At 43.8% G+C, this 25,011-nt stretch overlaps 1 protein-coding gene across 4 annotated transcripts in view; it reads right to left on the reverse strand.

Moving 5' to 3' along the window:
* EFHC2 (EF-hand domain containing 2) overlaps positions 1-14,219 on the reverse strand; it is a 64,572-nt gene extending 50,353 nt beyond the window's left edge. For 2 of the 4 annotated variants that reach the window (XM_054188938.1, XM_054188934.1), the window contains exons 1-3: positions 14,026-14,219; positions 4,489-4,677; positions 82-232 (exon numbers count right to left, since the gene is read on the reverse strand). In XM_054188938.1, coding sequence (XP_054044913.1) covers positions 82-232; positions 4,489-4,677; positions 14,026-14,067 — 382 coding nt within the window. In that variant the 5' untranslated portion in view covers positions 14,068-14,219. Of the gene's footprint in view, positions 1-81; positions 233-4,488; positions 4,678-13,302; positions 13,475-14,025 lie in introns of all 4 variants that reach the window. The other 2 variants (XM_054188936.1, XM_054188937.1) reach the window with 2 other exon arrangements.
* Positions 14,220-25,011: the final 10,792 nt, after the last annotated feature.

Raw genomic sequence — 25,011 nt, forward strand, 5'->3', positions numbered from 1 at the left:
TATGTATCCATTAGAATGGACCAAGACTGTACCGAAAAAGATATAAATGGCAAAAAAAAGAGTGCTATTAAAACCAGATACCTTGAGTTATGCCACTGTTTTTCACTTGAGGTTCAATCACTTGAATTGTATCATCCTCAAGGTAGAAGTATATTTTACAATGTCTGATTCTATACAGCTCTTGATTTTTGTCAGGCACTTCTTCCTCAAAATAGGCATCAAAAGACAATACCTATTAAAAACAATAAATAAACATAAGGCAGCAAAATCTTCAATGCTTTTGCAAAATAGGTCAATAAAATAAACTCGTATAGATTATAAGTAACTAAATGTATGGATTTCAGAAGGTAGATTTATTTCTCACAAATGTAAGAATAGAAATCAACATAAAATCAAATAAATTTAAAGTTCTTTGCTTGGCATTTTTATTATCACAACATCTAAGCAGAGATAAAGAAGGAAATCAAACACAAAACTATCAGCAGGCTGCTTGGAAAATCTTCTGAACAAAGCACTTCTGATAGCACAAAGAGCTACCGAGGTCCTGAAGCAAATTTTAGACTTCAATGAATTGCTGGAAAATAAAGTGCATTATGACAGTAATGGCTTTACCATTGAGGTAAATGGAAAGGAGAGTTCTTTTAAGCAGATCCTGCAAGCTGTCTAATGCATGGTACTGAAGATTATCACAGAGAAATGATGTTTCTCAGGAGTCATTTAGAGCTGTGCAATATTGGCATTTCAAAACTTACCTGGTTCTGCAATTCAGCAAGTGGGGAAATCTCAGCGAGCTTACCAACTGGTCTTCACGGTCTCTTGCAATAGCAATAATGCAAGAAAAAAACCCCTTCATAGGTGAGGTGCTCAGTGACCTTTATGTCTGGAGATCCCAACTCAAACTCGGGAAACCATTACACAGTTTTGCACTTCTTGGTATCATTTATGGTGTTTAATCACCAAGACCAACTTTAAGGGAACATGCAAGAAGTACCTACTTAGTAACGCATTATCTATCAGAATGCTTGCTGTGGTAAGTATATGCAAAGAGGCAATAATTAAAACAAGGTTTCCGCCTTGCCCCCCCAACACATTTGGGTCAAATAGGTGCTAATCCATACTTCATTTTTTGCAATGATTCTATTTAATATATTCAATTACCTTTATTCTTGAATCATTAGACAAACTGGAGCATTGGAAAAAAGACAAGTTAGCTGTTCACTATGTTTCAGTGAGCATCTGGCAGACCATGGCTTGAAAATGCTTGAAATGTAGTGAGCTAGCCAAGATCCCTATATGACACAGAACAGGCCGGTTAATAGTCTGTATTCCTTTGGCACGTGCCTTTGAGAATCTCAAAGTACTTCCATGTACCACCCCAATAAACAAACACAACCTCTTTTTTCTCCACCTGGGGAGAGAGAGCTCACGTCTTGCTCGGGAAGACACAAGAATAGCCGCACTGTGTCCTAGTCAGGCAGGGTAACAGCAAGATGAGAAAAACTCTGTTTCCACAAACTAATTCAAAGGCTAAGATCCCACTGATTGGGATGCATCAAACAATATGACAGATACATTTTTGGCATCAACTCTCCTGCAGTGTGAGCTGCCACCATTACAGAAATAAAATTTAAATTATAATCAAACAATGTAACTGTTACCTGTTAAATCTGACAGCATTAGATCTTCACACAAAAGAATCTAGACACTATATGTTTAAGTAGTACAACATGCAAGTTTCTGAACAACCAACAGATGAAATAGTTGAAAATAAATAAAAATGCATTCTGGACATATATAATTTTTAACTGTGGATTTCACCGTTTCATATATCAAACACAAAAACACTGGATAAAACATCTTACATACACCAGAGCCAACACAAACAACTCTATCATCCTTTAACATCTCTTCTTCCTTCTATTTGTCTAAACATTGTTGGTGTATAGTGCTATTTTGGATGACCCAGGTATCCTTCCTGACCTCCAGTTACTATTGTGTATATCTCTTGAATACTCCAGGGGACTTAAAAGGCACTGTGGTGGAACCACTATATTCCAGTCTGAACATCCTGGGGTTCAGCTGACAAGGAGCTGAATTTTGTTCCTTGCCCAGCTGCTGATAAGCCATGCAACCATTGGAAACTTCCCTAGATGCTGTACCCTCTTCTCCCTATTCTGCTAGTCCCACTAGAGTATGGTTTTTTGACAAACATATTGTTCAAGTGCCCTATTTGATTACTAATTGTTCTTAATTTTGTCAATGACCTTTTCTGACAATGGTTGTCTCATGAGACACCAGCCAGGTGAAACAGTCTGTTTGCACAGACCTCCAAGCACAACCAGGTTCTAAATACACTGTATTTATTACTTTCACTGAGCATACACGTATGTCCTGGTTTACTTCATTCGAGGAGTTTGTGCACGTTCTTTTGCACTTAAACTTTATTCTCTTTATACCCTTATCAACATGCTAGTGTATGAAATAATATGCAGCAGCCAACTGCAGTTTTGCAGATCAAAACAGATGATTCAGGAAGGGTGAGGAGAAGAAGGAACAGAAAAGAAGATGACTTACTTTTCATTTTAATGCAAAGTTAATCTTAAAAATACTTGAAATGTAACGCTTCCTAACTCACGTCTCATCTGCAGTACATTGCTATGTGCAACGTTTCTATCCCACTCTAAAAAATTAAATGTTACCTACGAAAACCAAAACTAACAAATATTGACTAAACTCTGGCATTTTCTAAAGTCGGCATAAGGTTTCCCTGGCACCTGTGGTAGTCAAATTATAACCATAATTTCAAGCCCAGGAGGCTTTGCGTGTGGACTTTATCGTAGAAGAAATTAAATTTACATCTGCTTCCTATTAGGCATATGAAATTGCAAAAACTATTTCTTACTTAATAATGAAGTTTTATGCCTGGTTTACTATGGTACCTGCTGAAAGGTAGAAACCATAGAAAAATCGTAACAAAGCAGGCTACATTTAAAAAGATAAACACCTGCTCAAAGCATTTTTCATGTAGTCCATTTTGCTGAGTCACAAACTGCAGCGCTGGAGGACGTAGCTGCATTCTAGGCTCCTAACTGGGGAAGCTAAATTAGCTGGGTAGCTACCCCTTAGCTGTCTGCAATTAATACAAACACATGAGCCCTCCAGAGGCCAATTCCGAATCTGCAAACTCCTCCCCCGTATTGCCCTGTGGAGGAATACACTGATAAGAGAAGGAATGTCGAAAGGCTAGCTAGTTCATCTCATAAACCACGTTCTGTGGCAGGTCCCCACTGCGTCCTACCTAATCCCTTTATTTCATAAACTTGGGTCCAAGTTTAACTTGGCTAACTTAGCCTAACAAGTTTAACAGGGCTAACTAACTTATGTATGGCCCTGAGAAGCCAAAGCATACCTCCCCACTGAAAGAAGGGTGCAGATAAAGAAAGCGCAGGACTGGCTGAAGCCTTAACGCTTTGGCACATTAGACGAATTCATACTTGAGCACATTGCTGAAAAATATGTGAGCAATACTAAGGACTTCAGAGATAATGCTAACCTAAGTCACGTGTATCTGTTCAAGCCTTACATTTTGTAGTAGTTCTGGTCTGTCAAAGAGACAAATGCATAATTGTACTGCAATTACCTGCATGGCTTTTCTTTTAAAGGAAAAATTATGAGATTAGCTATTCTTTCCACTATTTAAATACTGTAATCATTTAGTCATGCAACATTTCTGCGATCTGCTAAATGATTTCTTTTTCTGGACCATTTTTCTTCTCTGATTGTAGGCTTTTTGCTTTAGAAATAAAACATCACTAAGTAGAACTTAATGTAAATTTAAACATAGAAAGTAATAACAGTGTGCTACAAAATTCATATCATCACAGATTACAGTTATTTGATAACTCTCTAACTTTAAAGGTGTCGCTACGTTCTTACAAAATAAAAAAAAATACTAATTTTAAATTCCTGTGTCTGTAATGGACATGATCTAGCTATATTACACGTGAACAGGTCACACAAAAGTCAACAGGACTTTGAGCAAGCAAACGTGATAGCATAAGTGAATTCCAAGCCTATAGCACTCCACTGTGGTTAATGGTTCCCGAGTGCCCACGCACATTTTCTCCTGGACTGGGGCTCACCTTACATTCATTCTTAACATGTTGCCTTTACTGACACCATTTTCACTAAAAAGAAATATATCAACCACTCCCTTATTTTTATTATATTCAGTAGGAGATGTATCTCAATACATGAATATTTTTATATGTTGCTGTATGGCATGATATATGTTTATATTAATTGTCTAATATACCAATATGATGGAAAAACAGATGTTACCACTCTTTTTGTCTACCTAGGAGCTTTTTTTTTGTGTACACAAAATAATCTTCTGAGGTATTTGGCTAACTGAGTTTCACCTTTACACCATCTTTGCCATATTGTAGCTATTCATAAAAAACCATACAAATACAGATTTCTACGTACCTGCTTGTCAAATGCTACCCAAGCAGGAGCATCACTTCCCATCCCTTTAGGAAACACACTGTATTCAGGTTTCAGCTTCTGACCAGGTAACGGTTCACCTCCTATTCCAGGCTTATCTTCTGCAACCAGCATAGCAACATTATTGCAGAAACCCCAGTGCTGTGACTTATGGAACTTTTCTTTACCCATCTGTCAAAAGTTTGGAAGAAAAAGAGAAAAAAAACATCTGTGTGTTTGTTTTTAAATCCATAAGAGTTAACTCTCTAGGCAAGGGGGATTAATCGTGTAACAGTTTCTCTATAATTACTTTTAACAGAGTCTAAAAACCTGTAACAACTGGAATGCTGCAAGTGAAGCATCATATTTCAGTGGTCGATTTGCCAGCCTTATAGATGAAAATGGAAAAATATTCCAGTAATTTACCCAGGCTGAGAGACAGGGTGATACTGGCCGTTTCCCTCACCCTCCTTCCCTGCAACAAGAATTGAGGCGTGTGGTAGAAAGAAGCAAGTCACCCATGAGAACTGTTGCAAAAGGTAGAGGGGAAAAGCCTATTCTATAGATCGCCAGAGGACAAATGGAAATGGTTCAGGAGTACAGAGAGAACAGCCTGCTCTCATTACTTATGTCAAAGATCTTATTTACACTTGTGTCCCCGAGTGCAAAATAAATAGCTCTGTACTAGTGAATACACTTGAATTTTGGAAGATTGGATCCAAATCAAAAGACAGAATATTCATTCTATCTGGGCTTATTCCAAAAAAAGGTCTCTGAAGTTATTTCTTTATATTATTACTATTTTTTCAGGCAATTAAGGATGGAGAGCTTAAAAAAATATGCACAACCAACTGCAAAGAAACCCATCTTGCCTACTTGCATTTCTTGGCTGGGGCTGGAGCCAATCTTGAAGTGATGCAGAAAAGCCTCTGGCCTCACATGACTATCAGTCCTGCCTGTGGAAACGTCCCTCCTGATGAGCTGCTTTGCTGGCCAGTTCCCTCAAACGGAGGCAACTGGTGTGATCTGCACTGGGGCAGCAATCCTCTCACAACCCCACACATCAGTCACACAAGAGAGGACACAGAAATAGGAAAAGTCAAGAGAAAGCTCCACTAACCCCTCCTCCCATGAGCAGCAGTTCTGACTCATTAGCTTCTCTGGCTCTGCTATCCCTCCCTTCCTCACTCTCTCAAATCCTTGGAACACCTTGCCTGGGAAGGTGGAGAAGGGCCACTGGGTAATTGCACCCCAGCACACCTGGCAAGGGGAGACAGAGACTATGGCAGCTGTGCCCTCCTTCAGCCTGGGACTGGGTGAACGTGAGGGAAGCTGTGGCTGAAGAGGGAGGAACTGATGTTATGGGTGAGCAAGAGAAGGCCCTGGGTAGAGGAAAAGACTGGACAGCAAAATTTTCATACTAGCACCAGAGCAGGTATGTCAGCAAAGTAGCAGAGGGCCAAAATTACCTCTCATTTGGAAGACTGAGCGACATTAATTATCACACGCACATATATTTAAACCAGTACTCCCCCCAAAGTTGTACACAATTCTAAGTTACTATCAGGAATCAAAAAATGGCCAAGAAAAACAACAACGAAAAGGAACAGATCATTGTTTTTCATCATGGCAACACTGAAGTGCTCCAAGATTATGTAATACGCTCAGCACAGCAGTTCTGGGAACAAGTGTGCAATCAGTGAAGCAGCAAAACCTGAAAGTAACCGAGTAGTTATTTCATTCTGCCGATATGAAAGTGAGGAATTGGACAGGCAGCTACCCAGCCTCATGGCTCATAACATTCAACATGCACATAGGCAAGTTCCTGCACACTGAAAGTTACAATCCGAACCATTCGCCCGCCTTGCAGTGCTCTAAATCCAATGACACAGGATGGAGAGCTGCCCTTGACATGAACAGCTCAGTCACTACCTTAGCTTAACCTTTGCTTAAAATCCTTTTGAATGCCACTTGTGTTCTTTTGCAAGGACAGTGGTATGAAAAATAATAACTTACTATTTTTACGAATTATTATTTTTCATACCATAATAATCAATGGCCATACCTTGCTTAGGTTAACAAAAGCTGGGCTGGCCAGCATCCTTTGAAACAGTCATTGCAAAATGAGCTAAGGTTCATATACTGGGGACAGTAATGATTGGGAGTATGGTAGCACTTCCCCAAAGAAGATATTTAAAAGGTAAGCAATGTTTTGAAAAGAAGTAAATAAAAGGGCACATGGCAAGCGTCATAGTTTAAAGAATAATACAAAGGAAAATAAAAAGTACTCCTGAACCATATGTTTATAACTCAAGAACAAAGGTTACTGAATAAAAGAGAAAATCGATAAAAGGAAATACTGAAATACTTGTGTAATGATTAATTAATCCACAGGCCTCTCTGCCACACAGCATTGCTCAAGCCAGGAATTTGACAAGATTAAAAAAAGAGATGCATATTTGCAGGAATAATGCCCCAAATAAAATATTTTATATCAGCACATTTTTTTGAGCTGTGACAAAAAATTTCACACTGTGGTGCACAGCAGTGTAAGCACTGACGTTCAGGCATTAAGAGCAGATCTTCATTTGGTCATCCCACCCTTCCCTGAAGAAGTGAACACAGGTACTCTCCTGGCATGGGACACTGAAACAGACGGTCACTGACGGGGTCTGGCACACACTTTGTAATACATCTGCACTTGGGATGGTTTTCTCCCTCTCCTTTGGGCACTACTGAGCCGCCCTTTCTTCTTCTATTGTTTTTTTTTAATAATTTCTTTCCTCGGTAGGCTGGTAAAGGGTTGCAGAGAAGGCAAAATGGGAGGGAGCTTTCTGCATTTATCAGTTCAAATCTGGAATAACTACAGTCAAGCTGAGCTTTAAAAGGGAAATTTCTAGGCAGAAACATCTGATTTATACTGAAGGTGCAACAGAACAGATCCACTTTTTGTCATGGCAAGTATTTAATTATTTTCCCCTTATTACCAAAGCATGAGTTAGGGAGAAAGGCATAGTTATCAAAGCACAGTGAGGGTGGCAGTTTTCCTGAGCAAAGGAAAGCTTTTCATGTCCTCAAAGCTTCTTCTAGAAGCATTTGCTGTCCATCTGTTTCTGGGTTTTGGTGAGCTACCGTGCGGTAAAGTGTTCATCCAACAATCCAGGTTTGCCTCTACTGGAAATTTCCCAGAATTTAGGGATGAAATCGCAACACCGTTCACAATTTGATATGAAAAATACACAGCCCAACAGCTGCAACTCTGTTAAGAATCTTTTATGGCATTCTTCTTCGACAGAAAGACTATTTTAGATTCCTAATCACAGAATTACTTATAAGCCCCTTCTCCATGAAAAGCACATAAATCCATATGTAAAATAATCTCTTCTAAAGGTCTGTACAGCTATTTCTTAAAAAAAACAAAACAAAACAACAACAACAAAAAGGAAGTTTAAGAAAAAAGAGTAATTGCAATTGAAGATCACAAAAGATAAAAATGAGATTTGGGAATGTCATTCATGGCTAATGAAGTCAGACCACATCCAGCCTAAAATAGTGATAGAACATCATGTTACCGCCACAGTAATATTAAATGGCTTCTAAAAGAGATCTGTGAGAGTGCAGGGAAAGAGCTTTACTGTGTCTTCTGTGCTAACGCAGCTAAGCTGAGCAGGCTGTAGATCTGCTGAACAAAGCTGGCCATTTTCTGTGCGGTGAGCCTGAAATAAATATTGAGGATACACTCGATAGTGACTAATGCAAAGGTCAGGATTCTCTGACTGCAGCTATTGGCTTTGCAAGCTCAGCCACTGCACTCCTTGGGGAACACTGCCTCGTGCTCTCTCCATCTTGCTCTTTAATACCCTGGTACAGGGTCACAGAAAACTCATCAGGGAGCTGCACATTTCAGACTAACCAAACACAACTGGAAATCTCTCCCCACAGTGGCTGGAGTGATGAGGGAACCCTGCGACACATGCGCTCTCAGGAGCTACATGTTTTTAACCAAGTCCACAGGGAGTTATGGCAGGAACGGCTGGTAGCAGTCCGGTTCTCTTCCCTGTATCCATTTTTAATTCCCACCTTGAGAACAGCAGCTGCACTGTGGAGGTCCTGCTCAAATCCTGTATCAGGATGAACTGTGATGTTTCTGAACTACTCTGATACACTCTCCTGGTTGCTTCAGCTAAGCAATGGAAATAAATGCAAATGCTTCACACTGTGCCAGTCAAATTCATGTAATCTCCTGCCCTGTGGAAAGCGCAAGTCACCACCAGACAGAGATGAGACAGCAGAAGTTCCTGCAGTACTTTTAAGTAGAATCTCTCACAAAGTTAGCACTCACTGCTTAGTGAAAAGCCATATTTGAGCTACCGATTTTCAAACCTTTATCATCCCCGGCTTTCTGCTGAGGTTTCAGTATCTTCAGAGGTTAAGTGGTACTGTAAAAGGAGGATTACCTTAAGACATTGTTCCCAGCAACTGCGGTGCCCCTCTAACACACCCCAGAACTAGGGGCACCAACACTAACAGCCTGCATCGGTACAGGACAGACATGGCCCTGTTTGAGTGGGTCCAGAGGAGGGCCACAATAATGATGAGAGGGCTGGAGCACCTCTCCTATGAGGACACGCTGAGAGAGTTGGGGTTGTTTAGCTTGGAGAAGGCTCTGGTAAGACCTTATAGCAGCCTTTCAATACTTAAAGGGGGCTTATAAGAAAGATGGGGAAATACTTTTTATCAGGGCCTGCTGTGATAGGACAAGGGGTAATGGTTTTAAACTAAAAGATTCAGACCAAATATAAGGAAGTAATTTTTTACATTGAGGTTGCCCAGAGTGGTGGTGGAGGCCCATCCCTGGAAACACTCAAGATCAGGCTGGACAGGGCTCTGAGCAACGTGATCTAGTTGAAGATGTCCCTGCTCACTGCAAGGAGGGGTTGGACTAGATGACCTTTAAAAGTGCCTTCCAATCCAAACCATTCTATTATTTTATGATTGTATTAGCTTGCTCTTACTGCCTGGGCTGTTACAGCCTGAGAGAAGACAACAGATGGATATAAAGTACAGGGTCCAAAATGCAACTCTGACGGGCAGCTACAGGAAGATTCAGGTTTGGGGGTTATGAACAGACAGAGACCTGGGGGAGTGGGGCTGAAGGGCAGGAGGTGGCGGAAGGGGTTCAGGAAAGAAGGCCAGGGCAAGGAGAAAGGAAGGCACAGCAGGCAGGCTTACTTATAAAGAGGTTGGCAAGCACTCCGTCAAAAAAAACTAATGTCCCATTTTGGCACCAATGATTACAGAGCAGTAATCTGTATAAAATACAGATTACTCAAGCCAGGAAAAACAAGAGACAGCAACAGTAGCACAGCTGAGGGCAATTCCAAACTCCTGCTATAAACAAGGAAGACAGGGAATTTGTGCTGCGCCACTAAAGTTTGCAACAGAAACTGATATTCTTAAGGATGTAATTTCACCCGGAGATCTATAAACTCATTGTCCGATTCTCTGAGAAATGCCATGCAGAATTGTTGCACAAAATTTTCTCTCTGAGAGGGATTTCAAACCTCAGGCACAGAAATACACCGGTCAGCTAGCACCTGGTAAATCTGACCCACACAAATATGCAGTCCTCTCCATTAGCTGCTGATATAAGGCAAGAACATCAATCTGGTATCAGAAGGGGCAGTTGCCTTGGACAATGGGAGATGGACCAGTAACACTAACAAAGGAAGTAACGATGCTGTTTCATTGCAATCAGTGTCATTCCTAACACAGTACAGACTCCAAATGCACAAACTTTTTCCTGAAGTAATAGAGTAAACCTATTATATGCTAAATTTCCACATATGCAAGATTAAACACAGTTATCAAGACTTGTGATCCTCTGTCCTGACAAACAGGTGACACACATACAACTTGTATGGACAAAGCTGAAAGTCTCGCTATTGCACAATTTCAGTATCGATTGGGCTCTGCAGACAGAAGTTACAGTATGTAGGTCTCTCCACAGCTCTTAAACACTGACTTCAGTGGCAGGAACAAAAGAGAAGAGGAATTCTCCTTTTCAAAGGCACGCAACAGATAGTGAAGTTTTCAAACAGGTAACCTAGGAGTTACTGTTTGTGAAAATAAAGTAATGAATAAACTCTTGAATCCAACAGGATGGTAAATGATGTGTGAGTACCACATTCTGCCACTGCCAGGCAGACAAGGGCATTTCTCTAAGGCTGTCAGGACAGAGGAGCACCAGCCTTGCAGAGGGCAGAAGCACTCCCAGCACAGATTCCAGCCTCCCCAGCCTCAGCAAAGGGGAAAAGTCCTGACTTCTCCCCATTAGCCAGGCCCCTGAAGAGAGGGCCCTCATAAGTGGGCAGGAGATGAGCTAATCTGTGCGCAAAATACCAGCCTGCTCTACCCTTAGATCTCCTGATCACCCACATGTGAACATGACAGGAACTGCTGATGAGCAGCTTATCTTTGGACTTCTGTTCAAGGAACAGGAGTTTTAAAGGAGGTGAAGGGGCTTTATTCAATGGGTGGAGTTGTGTGTACACAAACTACTATAATTTTGAATTTAAAGAGATTTGAAAAAATATGGGTCGTTCCTTTTACTCTCTTTGTAGACGGAAAATATTTTATGCTCCTGATGCCTTCTGTTAGTCATCATTCTTCTCCACCCCATCAAACCAAACTTCAAATATGGCACTGCTTGTGCTATGCCTACCCCTGCTCCTCATTCAGCGCAAAGGAAACATTACCTTACATTACCATAAGAACGACCTCTGCTGTTTTAAAAGTGCCTGTTGCCTCCCTGTGCTTCCCTCCAGTCTCATTAGCTGTGATGCCCGAGCAGCAAGATTTTGTCCCAGACACAGGACTGCAGCGGCAGCATCACTCTCAGGGAATGCTACTGAATCGGGCACCAGTCGGTTACAGTTAAGGGAGGGAAAAACGGCAAAAACCAGCCAGCAGCTGCTGCGTTTCGTAGTGCCGGCACCAGGGGCGGTTGCGAGCTGCCTGGCCTCAGTGCTGTTGCTCCTGGATGTTTCCGCTCCTGGCTGGAGCGGAAATAAGCGTCCCTGGTAGAGCTAGCTAGAATCAATAATAATCATAACAGAGAAGTAATAGAAGGCCTAGTGGCTCTTAGATCCAGAGACCTAAGCGGTGCGGAAGGATTTCTTCCTTCCTTCCCATTTGTCAGCGCAGCCCCTGCTGCTCTCAAGTTAGACTCTGCATCCGTAACCATCTTAAAGCTCGGATTTTCTGGAGACAGTCCAGCTGCCTTATTAAACACATCCAAGGTAGACAAAACGCCTATGTACTCCTCTTCCACTGCCTTTCGTGGGCCTATATATGAAGCAGGTGGAAGCATTAGGGGCAGAGAAAAGAGGATTGTAGCAGTAGCTTGAACAGTGGTAAGAGTGGAATTTATACCCATAATTATAAACCAAGGGCTGACAGGAACAGCAATCCCCTGTCCCCTGCTTGTCCTTCTTCAGGGCATGCTTTGCTACTGTTGTTTCTGTGCAGTAAGAGGCGTTGATGGCAATGCTCAGAGTACTAACATGTGAAAATACATTTTTCCTTTTCAATTTATCTATAGCAGTGACACTTTTTTCCTTTAAATATGCTCCTCTTGGCCTCTCACTTGTGGAACTAGATGAAAATAAAATTAAATCTAATAACCAACAATAAGCGGAGATCAGAAATGCTTTTCAAGAAAGGTGAGTTATCAATATTACCTTGACTATCTCAAGGACTGTCAAAAAGAGCAATTTGGAGCCCTGACAATGGTATAACCACAGTTATACAATGTTATACACAGTTTTACAATGCTGTCTTGTGGCAATCGTGACTTGGTTTTCGCACCTTTAGTTTTCATCAGACATATATGCACTATATGTACTTCAGCACGCGATGTTCCGGAAACAATTCACTCCATCATACTCCAAAACCAATAATCCCTATCAATTAAGTTAAATTAAAATTTGGGGAACAATAAAATCTCAGATAACACTTCCACCCAGCAGATACCAATGGTATACACCTATTTCAATGTTGCCGATATGCCCACTCAGCAGCTACCTGAAGCATTATATACACAACCAACCCTTTACAAATTTGAATTCAGCAAGAGTCTGAGTGTTCACCACCAGACCCCCCTTTTTTTGTTGTTTTTCCTTCTAAAACAATGGCATGCAGCCTGCTGTTTGTAGGGATGAAGTTGCCTGAGAGATACTCACTGCTTGTACACTGGATTTTTGCTGTAAGAGGTCCTGTGTGCTCATACCTGTGCAATGCTGACACACCAAGTGAGGCTGGGGAGTTCACATATTTCTGTACAATTTCATGTTGCCTGTACCAGCACCTAGGCAGCTACAGTTGCCCCTATTTGTCTTGGTTTTTTAGAGAGCTGCCAGAGGTTTTACACTGGACCACTCACTCTCAATGCAAACTAATTCATAGCTCATAAAGTGGGCTCCCAGATATGCTACCAGTGTGGACAAGTCTAATATTGAAGGGGTACTGATGCTTGTGGTATCACTGGCATTAACACATGTGTCTTGACAAATCATTTGCAAATTGTCCCTGAAATACATTTGCATCACCTACACTCTCCCTCATAGGGTGGACCGGACTCAGGAGCTAGCAAAGCACCCCATCAGTCAGGCTGCAGAAACGAGGGCTCTAACGGCCACATGTTCATCATGAAAACAACAGATTCCCTTCCAGATATTTTAAATTAAGAAAGTCTACACTGTTTCATCTGCCTCCTGAAGGCACCAGCTACAGTGCCATGCCCAAATCCTCCCTTACCTCCTGCACCATTTCACAGTACAGATTGTATTCATCAATTTTCTAGCCGTCCTTGATGAACAAGTTTGAAGCCATGATGGCAGCCTCCTCTTTTGTTTGGTCTTGCAGCTCATGATAAAAATACCATCTTATATATTCAGACTGCCATCGGTATTCAATAGTACTGGCAACTCTGAAAAAAACATTAGCATCGCTAGCGTTCCCCACCACCACCTCTGCAAAGACTCTGGTTTATTTAATGGGTACCTGGCTCTCCCCGTTTGGCTTTGCTAGATACTCAACAAGAGCTCAAACTGCCCCACAGTAGCTGCCAGACCCCTCAGTCCCGACCTAGCTGCAAAGCATTCCCCCTCACAAGGTAAAACCGGAGGAGGTTTGCAAACATACCACCACCTCACTTTCCCCCTGCCGGGTAAGGAGTGGAGGCGGGGGGAGAGGGGGAAGGCCTCGCCGTGGCACCGGCGCTTGCTCCCCACCCCCGGGGCCGCCTCCTCAGGGAGGGCCTGCGCCTCACCCCCTCCTGCCGGCCCCACCGACAACCAAACCGCGTCTTGTTCCGCCTTGGCCCCCCCCAGGCCGGCCCTGTGGCGGCCGCCTCGCCGCCGGCCTGGCCTGGCCTGGCCTGAAGGGGGCGGCCGGGCCAACCGACGCCGGCACCGCCCCGGAGGCAGCCCCGGCACCAGAGCAGGGAGCGACAGAAGCGTCCCCTCCGCTGTCACTCACGTTCGGGTCGCGGGAGACCCCGGGCAGGAGCGGCAGCGCCATGGCCGCCCCGTCCCGCCGCCAGCCCCGCACCACGCCGCTCCCGGCCCGCCCGGCGCCGCTGGGGGCGCCGTTGCCTGGAGACCGGCCGGTGACGTCAGGCGAGGGGCGGCCGGGGCGAGCGGGGCGCTGCCGGCCTGGGCACCCCCCGCGGCGGCCGGTGCGGCCCGCTGGGACCGGGGACGGGAGCAGGAGCGCCGGGCGCCACAGGCTCAACCCCTCCCCGCTCCCGCCGGCCCCGCCGACGGTTCCTGCGGTGTCACAGCCCGCCCGGGCGGTACCGGAGGGGGGCAGGTCCTGGCTTTCGTCCACGGGAGCCCCGCGGGGAGTGCGGGCCCAGAGGCGGCGGCGCGTCGGGGTTTGCGGCCTTTGGGACCGAAGTAGAACTAAACACGAATCCATTTATTTAGGGTTTTTTCAGGCTTCATTGCCGTGTTCTTCACAAATCTTCCCAAATTTACCTCGGGCCCAAAGCCTTGCGTAGCCCCCTCCCTCCCCGCCCGGCCTCCCTCCCTCCTGCTGGGGTGAAGCAGCCTCTTAACATGGTTCCGCCCCCAGAAAACATAACCCTGGATCAGGAGCCACGGACAGGGGCAAATCCCGCCGCTTTTGCCGTTTCCTTCAGGAATTAATGTTTTTCCTATTGCAACTTTTTGAGAACGGCACAGTTTACTTCGGCGCCCTGGCAGGCTCCGGGGAGCAAGGGGGGTGGGATGCTTTTACATCTTTTTGTTTGTTTTTTTGTTGTTGTTTTTTTGTTTTGTTTTCTTTTGGGTTTTTTTTTTGCGTTTTAGTCCACAGGGATGGTGAAACTAGGTCAGTGGGTTTCCACTTTCTGGTTTCCCAGTGCTGTATTATGCACCTGCATTTGCATTTAGTGTGGAAAGGTAAACATTTAAAATGTATTTTAATTGAAAATAAAAGGAACCATCATTTTAATCACATTCATTTCATACAGTGGGTGGTATTACGCTCAAATTTAAATTTCAAACAGAAAATGCGCTGAGTTTCTCACGGATGACTTAGGGGGGGAAGGGTTGTTTCTTTCTTTAATGGAAGTAACATTTTCCTTGTTAATAAGGAAGGATGCATTCCAGATCGCCTCCAAAGCCTGTTCCAGAGAACAGCAACCATGCTACATTATGTTCCTCCATTTTACATAAAGCTGTTCATGAATATGTTTTTTTAATTAGGACTGCTTTTACAGAAAAATGAGTTTATGGATAAAATAGTTAGCTGAAACCCAAATATTTCAATTCTGATATGCCATCACGCTCTCTCAGAGGAGCTGTACTTCAGTTGCTTAATGTCCTTATTCTCATAGGTGGAGTGGATCTCTCCTGCCATATTTCATACTCTGTGATGCATCAGGCCATGAAATTCCCCTAACGTATCATCTCTCCTCCCTGAAGCAGAGGCTGGTGGAGCAGCATGGGCGATGTGCTTAGTCTGAGTGAGTCTGGGAGGCGCTCCCCGTGTGGCTCCCGCAGAGCGCTTGTGCAGCATTCGCTCTCTGAATTGGTATTGGGCCAAAATTGTCTGGTTTCAAGAACTGTGATTTCAGTGAAAATGCTTTCATTTTTTGTTTTTTGCAAAAAGTTTGAAAAAGGGAAGGGAAGGGAAGGGAAGGGAAGGGAAGGGAAGGGAAGGGAAGGGAAGGGAAGGGAAGGGAAGGGAAGGGAAGGGAAGGGATGCAAATTCTGAAAGGATCGTTACAGGGCGTGCAACACTGCCATACTTCAGCAGTGAAGCTCTTCAGCATTGCCCGTTGTTCTTTGCATGTTCACGTAATCCCCCGATACCCTTTCAATATGTCCTTATGTACCTGAAAAATGTTGCACGGGAGGCAGCTGGCATGCTCATAAAACATACCTTTCAGTTTTGGCAGCTGTCATTAGAGAGTGAGGATCTTCAGAGAGTGGATCCAAAGCATTTTATAATGTGTATGTGCCAGTATGTCTCTCTGAGATTATTGAACCAGCCTAGCTGCAACTTTGTGCAGAATCCCCATAGGTCCCTTACAACTAATGGCACAACTTCTTATTTGGGATAGTAACCATTGTCAAAACACAATAATGAAAAGGTAGTGTCTCTTTTCACTTCATTTTTCATCCAGAATTGGTATCTCCCGTTTAGTTTTTGTGGTTCATTAGATATCAGGGAGGATAAAATGTCTTAATACTCTTCTGATATCAAAAATAAACTGTTGCTCCAACAGGCAGTAGGGGCAGAGGCTCTATGGCTTCTTTCGGAAGGTTAGTGAAGTGCACGGCATCAGTAGAGAGTCCAACGCATTTCCAGCAGAAAATCCCATGAATGGTCCCTAATCTTCGGGTCAAATCTTTCTGCATAGGGTTACCTTCTGCCTCACCCAGTAAAGAAGCCGCAGGGAGCTGTGGAGAAGGGGAGCATCTTCCTTGTACACCAAAAGCACAGTTGCAATGTGATGTTTTATATGAGTTTTCAATCTTTTTTTGCTTTCAAAAGTGAAAAGAAAAAAAAAAAGGAGTGTATTCTACTTTGGAACAGAATTGTTTCTTTCTACATTACCTTCTCTTTGGGGTTTCTCTCCAATGTTTATCTTTTTTGTTCCTTGCTATATTCACTCAAGAATATAGACCAAGTGAAAACAAATTAATGCCTTTTCTGGGAAAAATAAAAGTACTACAGGAAAACCATTTTTGATAAAAGCTTTTTATTAAATGAAGATTGTTAATGACAACAAAAGCAAGCAGTTGGCAGTAAATTAACTATATTCTGACAGTACTCTACGGATAATAGTGGTGAATGTACGTAAGGCTGCATTAGTTGTACAGTTCAAAGGAGGAAGAAAGCAGGAGAGAAGCTAAAGCTGGGGGAAACATGGAAAAATACTGTTTTTGTGATAAAATGACAGAGATTCTAGTTTCTTTGTATTGGGATTGAGTTTTACTAGCAAACTTGAAATCAGTAAAGGTATTCAAATTGTAAACTTCTGAGCAACCCAAAACTTTCCAGAAAAGGCTTAATTTTTAAAAAATACTGGTTTTTACTCTGACCAAATGCTGTTGGCTCCAGGCTCTTGTTAGTCTGTTTGTCTGAGTGGAAGACCAGATCTCCCACTTCCAAGTTGTGTTAGTTTAGAATAGGAAAGCTTGGAAAGAAGAGGAGACCGGGGAAGTTTGACTGAAATCAGCATAATTTGGTGTTACTTCACTGTCAATACATGTCCCTGCTTCCGTCATACCTGTTACTTCATCCTCTTTCTGGGACTGGTTTTACAGGCCACGTTAAGGCTGGGATGTCCAAAATTAAATTGTTCCCTGGCTGCCTAGTTTAAAGTGAATTATAGCCCTATGTGGATCATCACACGAGCACACTAAAAGTTGAACATATGACCTACATACACCTAATTAGGTACCAGAAATTAAGAATGGACAATTATTACCTATTAATACCTTCGTCCTTAGGCCTGTCTTAGAAAAATATCAAATGCTGTAACAGTCATCTCAGAAATCACATAGGGGATAGGATAAGAGGAATCAAACACATACACACACACACAGAGCCACAGCCCTACCTGTAACTAATGTAGGGGGAAAAAAGAGCAAATCCTGACATGGCTGTTCGTTGTGGTGCAGTGTGTGTCAACCGATACCATCAATGAACGATCCTTAGAAATATCGATTCCTTATGTTTTCCCATGTCTTTTATTACCTCATTCATTTTGTTTTCCCCGGTCAATGAACGTGTAGCATAGGAAGATACTTATTCAGTGGCCAGAAAACAATGCTCAGAAGTCAATTTTTGGCTGCAGCTGTGGAGTGCTCCAGACAACCCACACAGGGAAAATCAGGCATTTTTGCAGCACATTATTGCTGCAGCTGCCCACTGTCCCAAGAAGGCAAGGTATTAAGCATGGGTTTCCACAGCTCATGGTCTGTAGCCTTTTTCTCCCAGTGATGCTGTGGAGGACAGGAGAACAGAAAAGCAGTTGCATCCAGCCTGGTCTCACTGGAAGGTTTCCTTAGTCGGAATGACCTTTCCATGGCTAATTGCTCCAATTCAGCATGTCCTAATAAGGCACTTTTGCACGAATCACCTTGCTCAGATCTACCATGCCCTTTGGGGAGGCGTTGGGCAGGGAGAAGGGTGGGAGCTGTCGTACCCCCGTTGGTGCGACCTCCCTGGTGCAGCCTGCGTGCTAGAGGCGGTGTTTCCTCCCCTTCCATCCCCACCCCATCACACCATCTCCCAAATTCATCAGCCTCTGGAAACTTGACGGAAGAAGTCTGCTATCCCACGAAACAAGCTCGGTGGGCGTGTTTCACTTTGCCGGGCCTGTTCAAAGCATTTTGAAGTTCCTACTCATCTGATACCCAGCTCTTTTACATAAGGTGGGAGCTTTCCAGGGGTGTTTGCAATCAGCCTGACTTCCCTGTTGTTGAAGTCGGGGAGAGTATGAGGGGCCGCTTTCCCCCCTTCTGAAAGTACACATAAAAGGAATATTCTGGGCCTGGTAAATACCTTTGTGTTGCCCCCGCTGCATATATTCAGCGAGATCTGCAGTACAGACTAGCTGTTCGGTTCCTCTTCACCCTCCTTACGTGGGCTGATTTGAGATGCAGCCACATTGGTAAAATGAACCTGACAGAAAAGCCTCTAATTTAATTCAGAAGCAGAATGCAGATTTATTTTTTTTGTGCAATTAAACCATAGGCACGTGTCCACATCACGCAGTAGTTGCTGGGAAGAGTAGGAAAAACCCATGATAAGTAACACATCGAACAAAGGGACAGCAGGAAAGTATGAAAACAGCACTCGGCAGCAACATAACCATTCGTCAAAATGGAGTCGAGGCCTCCAAGTTATGTCGTCGCCTGCACAAAGAGCAAAGCACGCATTCCTCCCTCCAGACAGCATCTATTTCAGAATGAAGACAAATCACCTGGGAACGCAAAGCCCCGGTGGTAGGGGGCCACAGTGACTGTCTAACTGCAGCAGCCACCCCCAGCCAGCCCCATGAACGTCAGGGAAATGCCGCTGTCGCCTCAACCGCAGCATCCAGACACCTGACGACAGTGTCAGACACTGCAGAACTCACACAGGTCGCACTCACGGCCACAATAAAGAAGGGAGGCAGCTATTTCCCTCCTGACTGTATTTGGGTTTCCTTCCTCTACTCCTGACCTGTTTGGGATGTCAATGGGGCTGAATCCATCCACATCACAAACATTTCCTGACTTTCCTCTTTTTGCTCTCACACCGCCTTGCTGACAAGAAAAATGAAGGGTTTGGCTCAGCAGAAGTGTCAATACACACCTCTCCGTCTTTCCACCAGCGGTGTAACTTGTCTGTAGCCAGCATCTCCGTGCCCATTGTCAAAGCTCTCCCATCCAGCCAAGGAGGCACCGCAAGGCACTCAAAAACCCCCAGCGCTGGCTCTGTTCAGCCAGACTTACCAGTCTGCTTCCTTCTGCCTAGGAAAATTCTGTCGGCATTTCTCCAAGTCTTGCGAGTTGCCTTGAGGACACGCCATCGGTTGAGGCTGCATGACTGATCAATTCCTCCCTCTCCTCCCATCCTCCATTTTCCAGCTTAATCTTTTCAGCTGATGGATAAAACAACAACAACAAAAAAACCCAACAGTTTTTAAAATTCCCATGGCAATAAATAGGTAGATAGATTACAGTCAATTACCAGAAACTGCTATTGATCAAGGCTGGTTTAGAAGTATACTTGCTTTCTGCAGTCAAGCTTACAATACAGTTTCCCCTGCATTCAGCATCTATTTCAATTAAAATGAGAGGGGAGGAAATGCCACTTATTTTAAATAAAAAGCTTTCAAGCTATTCTTGCTTTGAGGATCTAGGACAGATCAAAGCTGCTTTGAGAACTCATCCATTCTGCTTCGAATATGATAGCGCATTGTCCATAGAAAAAAATAAGGCGGTGTAAGATATCAAAGCAGCAAGCACATTTGGGGTTTCCAAGCAGTGGTCTCAAAACTGGTGAAGCCTGCCAGACAGTAATCCCCTCCGTTACAGAGACCAAGACATTGGCAATTGTGGGCACCGCACCAGAAATTGTTTCTTAAAGTAATCAAGCCTCTGCCTTAATGATAGTGAGGTCGTCTGTATGGATCAGAAGCCTTGGTCAATACCAGCTTCTCAAAACTGACTGAAATAGTCAATTATGAATAAGTTAGGAATTGAGGTTTACCCCAAAACTAATTCCTTTGCTGATTAGGACTTTATTCTAACTTCCAGCCTAAAAGCATTCATGGGAAACATATCCTTTTAATCCTTGTTTTGGCATTGTCCTCTGAATAATGTGTCTCTTTTTTGCCGCTCGATGCCTACTCCTTACGTAATGGCAGATAGCAATCTCATCTCCTTTCAGCTTTTCGCCAAGTTTAGCGAACCAGACTTTTTGGCACTCCGCTCGTGTGATAGTTCATCTTTCTTCTGAACACCCAGGTCTGCTTCTCTGTCTGCCTGTTCCAGGCTGAGTGCATCTTCCTTGAATAAAGGTAGCTATTCACAATAACCTAAACGAAGTCTCAGCAAGGTGCTGCGCTGTTCCAGTCCCTCTCATCTCTGCTGTCACTCTGCTGCATCCTCTCAATGTTTCTTTCTCCTATCTTTCCGCTTCCTTGGGTTTGCGCTTCCTCCTACCACTTATTCCCACTTATACTGCTTTTGGTCCTGCTTCTTTTCTTCACTGCTGCTTTTCTCATCGAAGGCCAAAATAAGTGAGAGAAGTGTCGGGTCCCCCTTTGCAAACCTGTTGATTGAACGTGCTGAAGAATAAGCGGTCTGTGGGGAACAAGATTGATTGGGCTGTTAGCTTGAACGTCTGGTTCAGCCTGTTGAGTCTCTGAGCACAATTCCTTACTGCACAGCTCCACCGCTGCTCTTCCTCTCTCTAAATGCACTTTGAAGGGCTTTTGTATCAGTGTGTGAGGAACACGGGTAGGACCTAATTTAGGGGATGCAGATAGGAAGCAGACTTCCCTATCTATCAGAGGTGGTTTCATGCCCTTAAAATGTATTTTTCAAAGCAACCGGTCCTGATGCTGCATGGCTAACTTGTCTTCCCTCTGTTGAAATTAGAGCTGCTGTCCTGTTGGGGTTTTGTCTGCTTGTTTGGAGGTAACCCATGTTAGCACAGAGAGAAATATCTTGTCTTAAAGTTCAGTCGAACTTCTGATTAAACTCTGTTCTTTTTATGAAGGAGGGACCTACTCTTATTTGATATGGTTCTACCTTAAAGATGGGGCAAACTCCAGATCTTGCTAATGAAAAGGATAAAGGAGGTTTAAATGAGAGATGAAACCCTTCTGTCATGCTAGGGCATGAAATTAGCTGGTTGCTAGCACGTTCCACACCGCAGTGGGGCCGTATTTATTTTTGTGTGCTAAAGGCAGGGATAGTTACCAAATAAATAAATGAGTTGAGGTTGGATCCTTAAAGGAATTTCAAGTGGAACAAAAACTAAAGTGAAAGTAGAGACTTTAGCAACCTCGACAGTGTCCCTTTAAATTACACTTAATAAATACCATGGAGCTGAAGTGTTCTGTGGTTATGCATATATTTGTAACAAACGGTTGCACAAATATTTGGCTCCTAACAATGAACTAAATGGTATGACATTTGCCTGGGAAAATTAATTACTTTAACATGTGTTGTATAAAATATGAGATAAGCATGTAATGTATGTGTATACTGTGGAGTGTTGCTGAGTGACTAAGTTATTACCAAAGGAAATTTATGAGAAATAAACAAGAAATACTCAGAGATGCTGTAAATGTCATGTTATGCTCAAGGGCCTTTTGCGGCTGAATAATTTTTATGTGGATGAGGAGGACAGGATCATGCAGCGAAAAGTCAAGATGGAACGAGTTAATCTTTGTATTCGCACGCAATTTTATTGGTATTTGATGTTGCTATGATGTTTCTGTTTCAGATTGTATGGTCAGTTCATAATGAAGAGGACAAGATCAAATCAGACTAAACTCAGTGATCCAGCACGGTCTCAGCACCAAATTTTAAACTGTTTATGTTCAAGAAGAAAAGCTGCCTATTAAAGAAAGGGGGAATAAGCCGGTTTTGATAGTCAAATCATGGCTGCTGGGTTGGGCAAAATCTTACTGCCTAATTTATGTGACATCTTGGAAGGATGAAGTAATCTCCTTTAGAGGTCTTGCCTGTGAAGAGGCGCTTCTCTGTGCAACTGTCACGTCTCGCAAGCAGGGAAGGTTCAGCGACTGCCAGAGCTCTGCCCTCCCCTCCCGTTAGGATGCTCCACAGGCCCTCCATGAGACTGCGTACATGAGGAAGAAATGGAGAGCAGTGAACTGGAGAAACATGAACTGGCGAGGGAAAAGCAGATACGTACATTTCTTCTCAGACAAAAAGTGTAGAGCGCGATGGGCCTGATCTCTAAATAGTAGCAGGAAATAATGCGGTAAAAAAATCACATCCATTACACTCGTCTCCTTTCCCCTAAGAAACTCCGATAGATGAGGGTCTTTTGTGAGCAGCTAGCAGAATCATTTAAAAAACCCAGGGCTGACTGGTTTGAGGGGGGTGTCTTTAACTACTCCAACAGTTATGAAGAATGTGCTAAACTAGGGCACAGCCTGCTTGGCGAGCATGTCGCCGGCGTTTTGTCATGCAGCAGTACAGAAAGCAGCTTCCCAGGTGGCCATCCTGGAGTCGGTTCCTACCGCAGGAGAGGAACCACTGAGGAGTGTGAAGGTGAAGGACAATGTTGGTGAGAGAGTTTTAGGATTTGTAAGCCTCAGGGAACGAAGGAAGGATAACAGAAACCTGAAGGCAATGGACTGGAAGGCAGTAGACTTTAACGAGCACAGAGGATATTAGCAGGTAAATTCCTCTGGGAATCAAATCTGTGGAAGAAAAAAGCTCCAGAAAGAGCTGATGGTTCATTAAAAAAAACCCGAACACACACAAAAACAAACAAAAAAAACCCAAAACAAAAGACAGTAGGAGCAGAATCACGAAATATCCAAGCACGTAGAAAGGATTGAAAATGCAGTAGGAGATATCTGTGAAATCACAAGCTCTTCGATGATCTCAAGTGCAAGAAGAGAGTGTACAGAACATAGAAACTAGGTCAAATATCTAAAAATGAATGTTAAAAAAAACTCAGCATGAGCATACTGAGACAAAATCAGAAATTCTAAAGCACAAAATAAAATACTTCTATTCTTTGCTTATACTAATAAGCCATTTTAAGGGCATTTTTGATAATAACAGAAAGGGAAACCAAGGGAAAATAGGCAGATGATCCTGAGAGGCTCAGAGATCTTAGTGCCCTTTTTGAAGAAGACTAGAAGAGGACAAACATAGTGCTTCTGTTAAAAGTGGGGCAGGGAATCGTGGAGCCAGGGAATTGGAAATAATCACCATCCCTGTAACACCTCAGAAAAGAATAAAACAAACAACCAGGTGATTTATAATCCCATGAAATTTAAAAATGAGATGCAGCTTGACATGATTTGCATTTTTTCCAAATCCACCAAATTGCCTTTTATGGCAAAAAAACAGGCATTGTAGGTAGGAGAAAAGCAATACGGGCCACGCACAAGGTTGTGTGTGTGTTTGTATGTGTTTGTGAGCGCGTGTGCTGGGGGTGAGGGGGAACCTGGCCAGGCTTACCACAAATACACGGGGTGGGGGCTTTCAAACAGAGGCCAAATGTGAGATCCCTCTGGTTCCTGCTACCAGTGCTCATGCAGCTGCCTACGCTGCAGGCTGTGCGGACTGTAATAGCTGTAAAATGCAGGGAGCACCCGAGCTGAAAGAAGCTGAGAGAGAGACGTGAGCGGTGGGTGAGCTCCTGCAGTGCTCGTGCAGCTGAGAGCAGTTCGGGCCCTTTGAAAAAAGAGGATGAACAGCAAGGAGGGGAGGACGCAGGGAGCGCTTGGAGACTGGTGGGGCCATTTGCTGCGTAGCTTTGAGCATCCTGTTCTTCTCAGACGAATGGCAGGAAAAGGAGAAGACCCCCAAAGCCTTGCAGGTAAGGAGGAGCCAGTCTTCCCAGTGGTGACAGCATCTGGCTGTGCTTCTGCATCCTGGGTGCTTGGGCCAATGCCTTAAGGAGAGCACCAAATGTGAGGAAAGACGCTGCATGTAAGAAAGGCCAATGCGCAAAATATCTCTCTGGAGCTGTGATTCTGTATCTGTGTTTAATGGCCATAGTGGATAAGACTAGACAAAAAGTAATCGAGTTAGAACAGAGAAATACTGTAGTGTTGGGGATGGCGTAGAGGAGTGTCTCACCCCCACTGAGCAGAGCACCCTCATCTTCCAGTGTTCGTAATAACAGGTCAGACAGATTTCTGCTAGGTGTGGCTTAGGTACAGCTGATCCATCCCAGGGTCAGCGGGGTGCTGTCAAAGAGTTTGTGTAGTCTTCTTTGGCAGTGTTTTTCACCCAGGATATGGTGAAGTGTATCTGCAGTAACGGCCTGGCAGGAGTCCCACTGGAAAGGTGAGGGAATGGGTGGCCTTTCACTCACGGCAATCTGGCTCATCGTTTGCTCTGAGGTGCACGTTCAGGGTTGTCCCTGTGGTGTCTTTTCCTTCTGCAACTGTATACTCACTCGGAAACAGTTGAGGAGATCACAAGGCCAATCCAGCGGGTGGGATATTTTGTCTCCAGGGTCAGCTGTGCCAGACACCTCAGGGGGAAATGCAGAAGCCTTGTGAGTGGGTAACCAGTGAATAAACTGCTCGTTGGTGGAAGAAGGGCAAATATGAGAATCCAGTTTCTACATTAACACGTGAAGTCGTATCCTGAAGCACAGCTACCCAAGCCCTGAGACTGGCGGCGTTTTAACCCTGAATAGCATAGCTGTTGATAATCTCGTCAGTTGTGGAGCGGATGACATTTTTTTAATCCTGCAAGGCTTTCAAGGCAACGAAGCCTCACCCCCTCA

Source organism: Rissa tridactyla, chromosome 1 (genome assembly GCF_028500815.1).
Source record: "Rissa tridactyla isolate bRisTri1 chromosome 1, bRisTri1.patW.cur.20221130, whole genome shotgun sequence".
Classification (NCBI taxonomy): domain Eukaryota; kingdom Metazoa; phylum Chordata; class Aves; order Charadriiformes; family Laridae; genus Rissa; species Rissa tridactyla.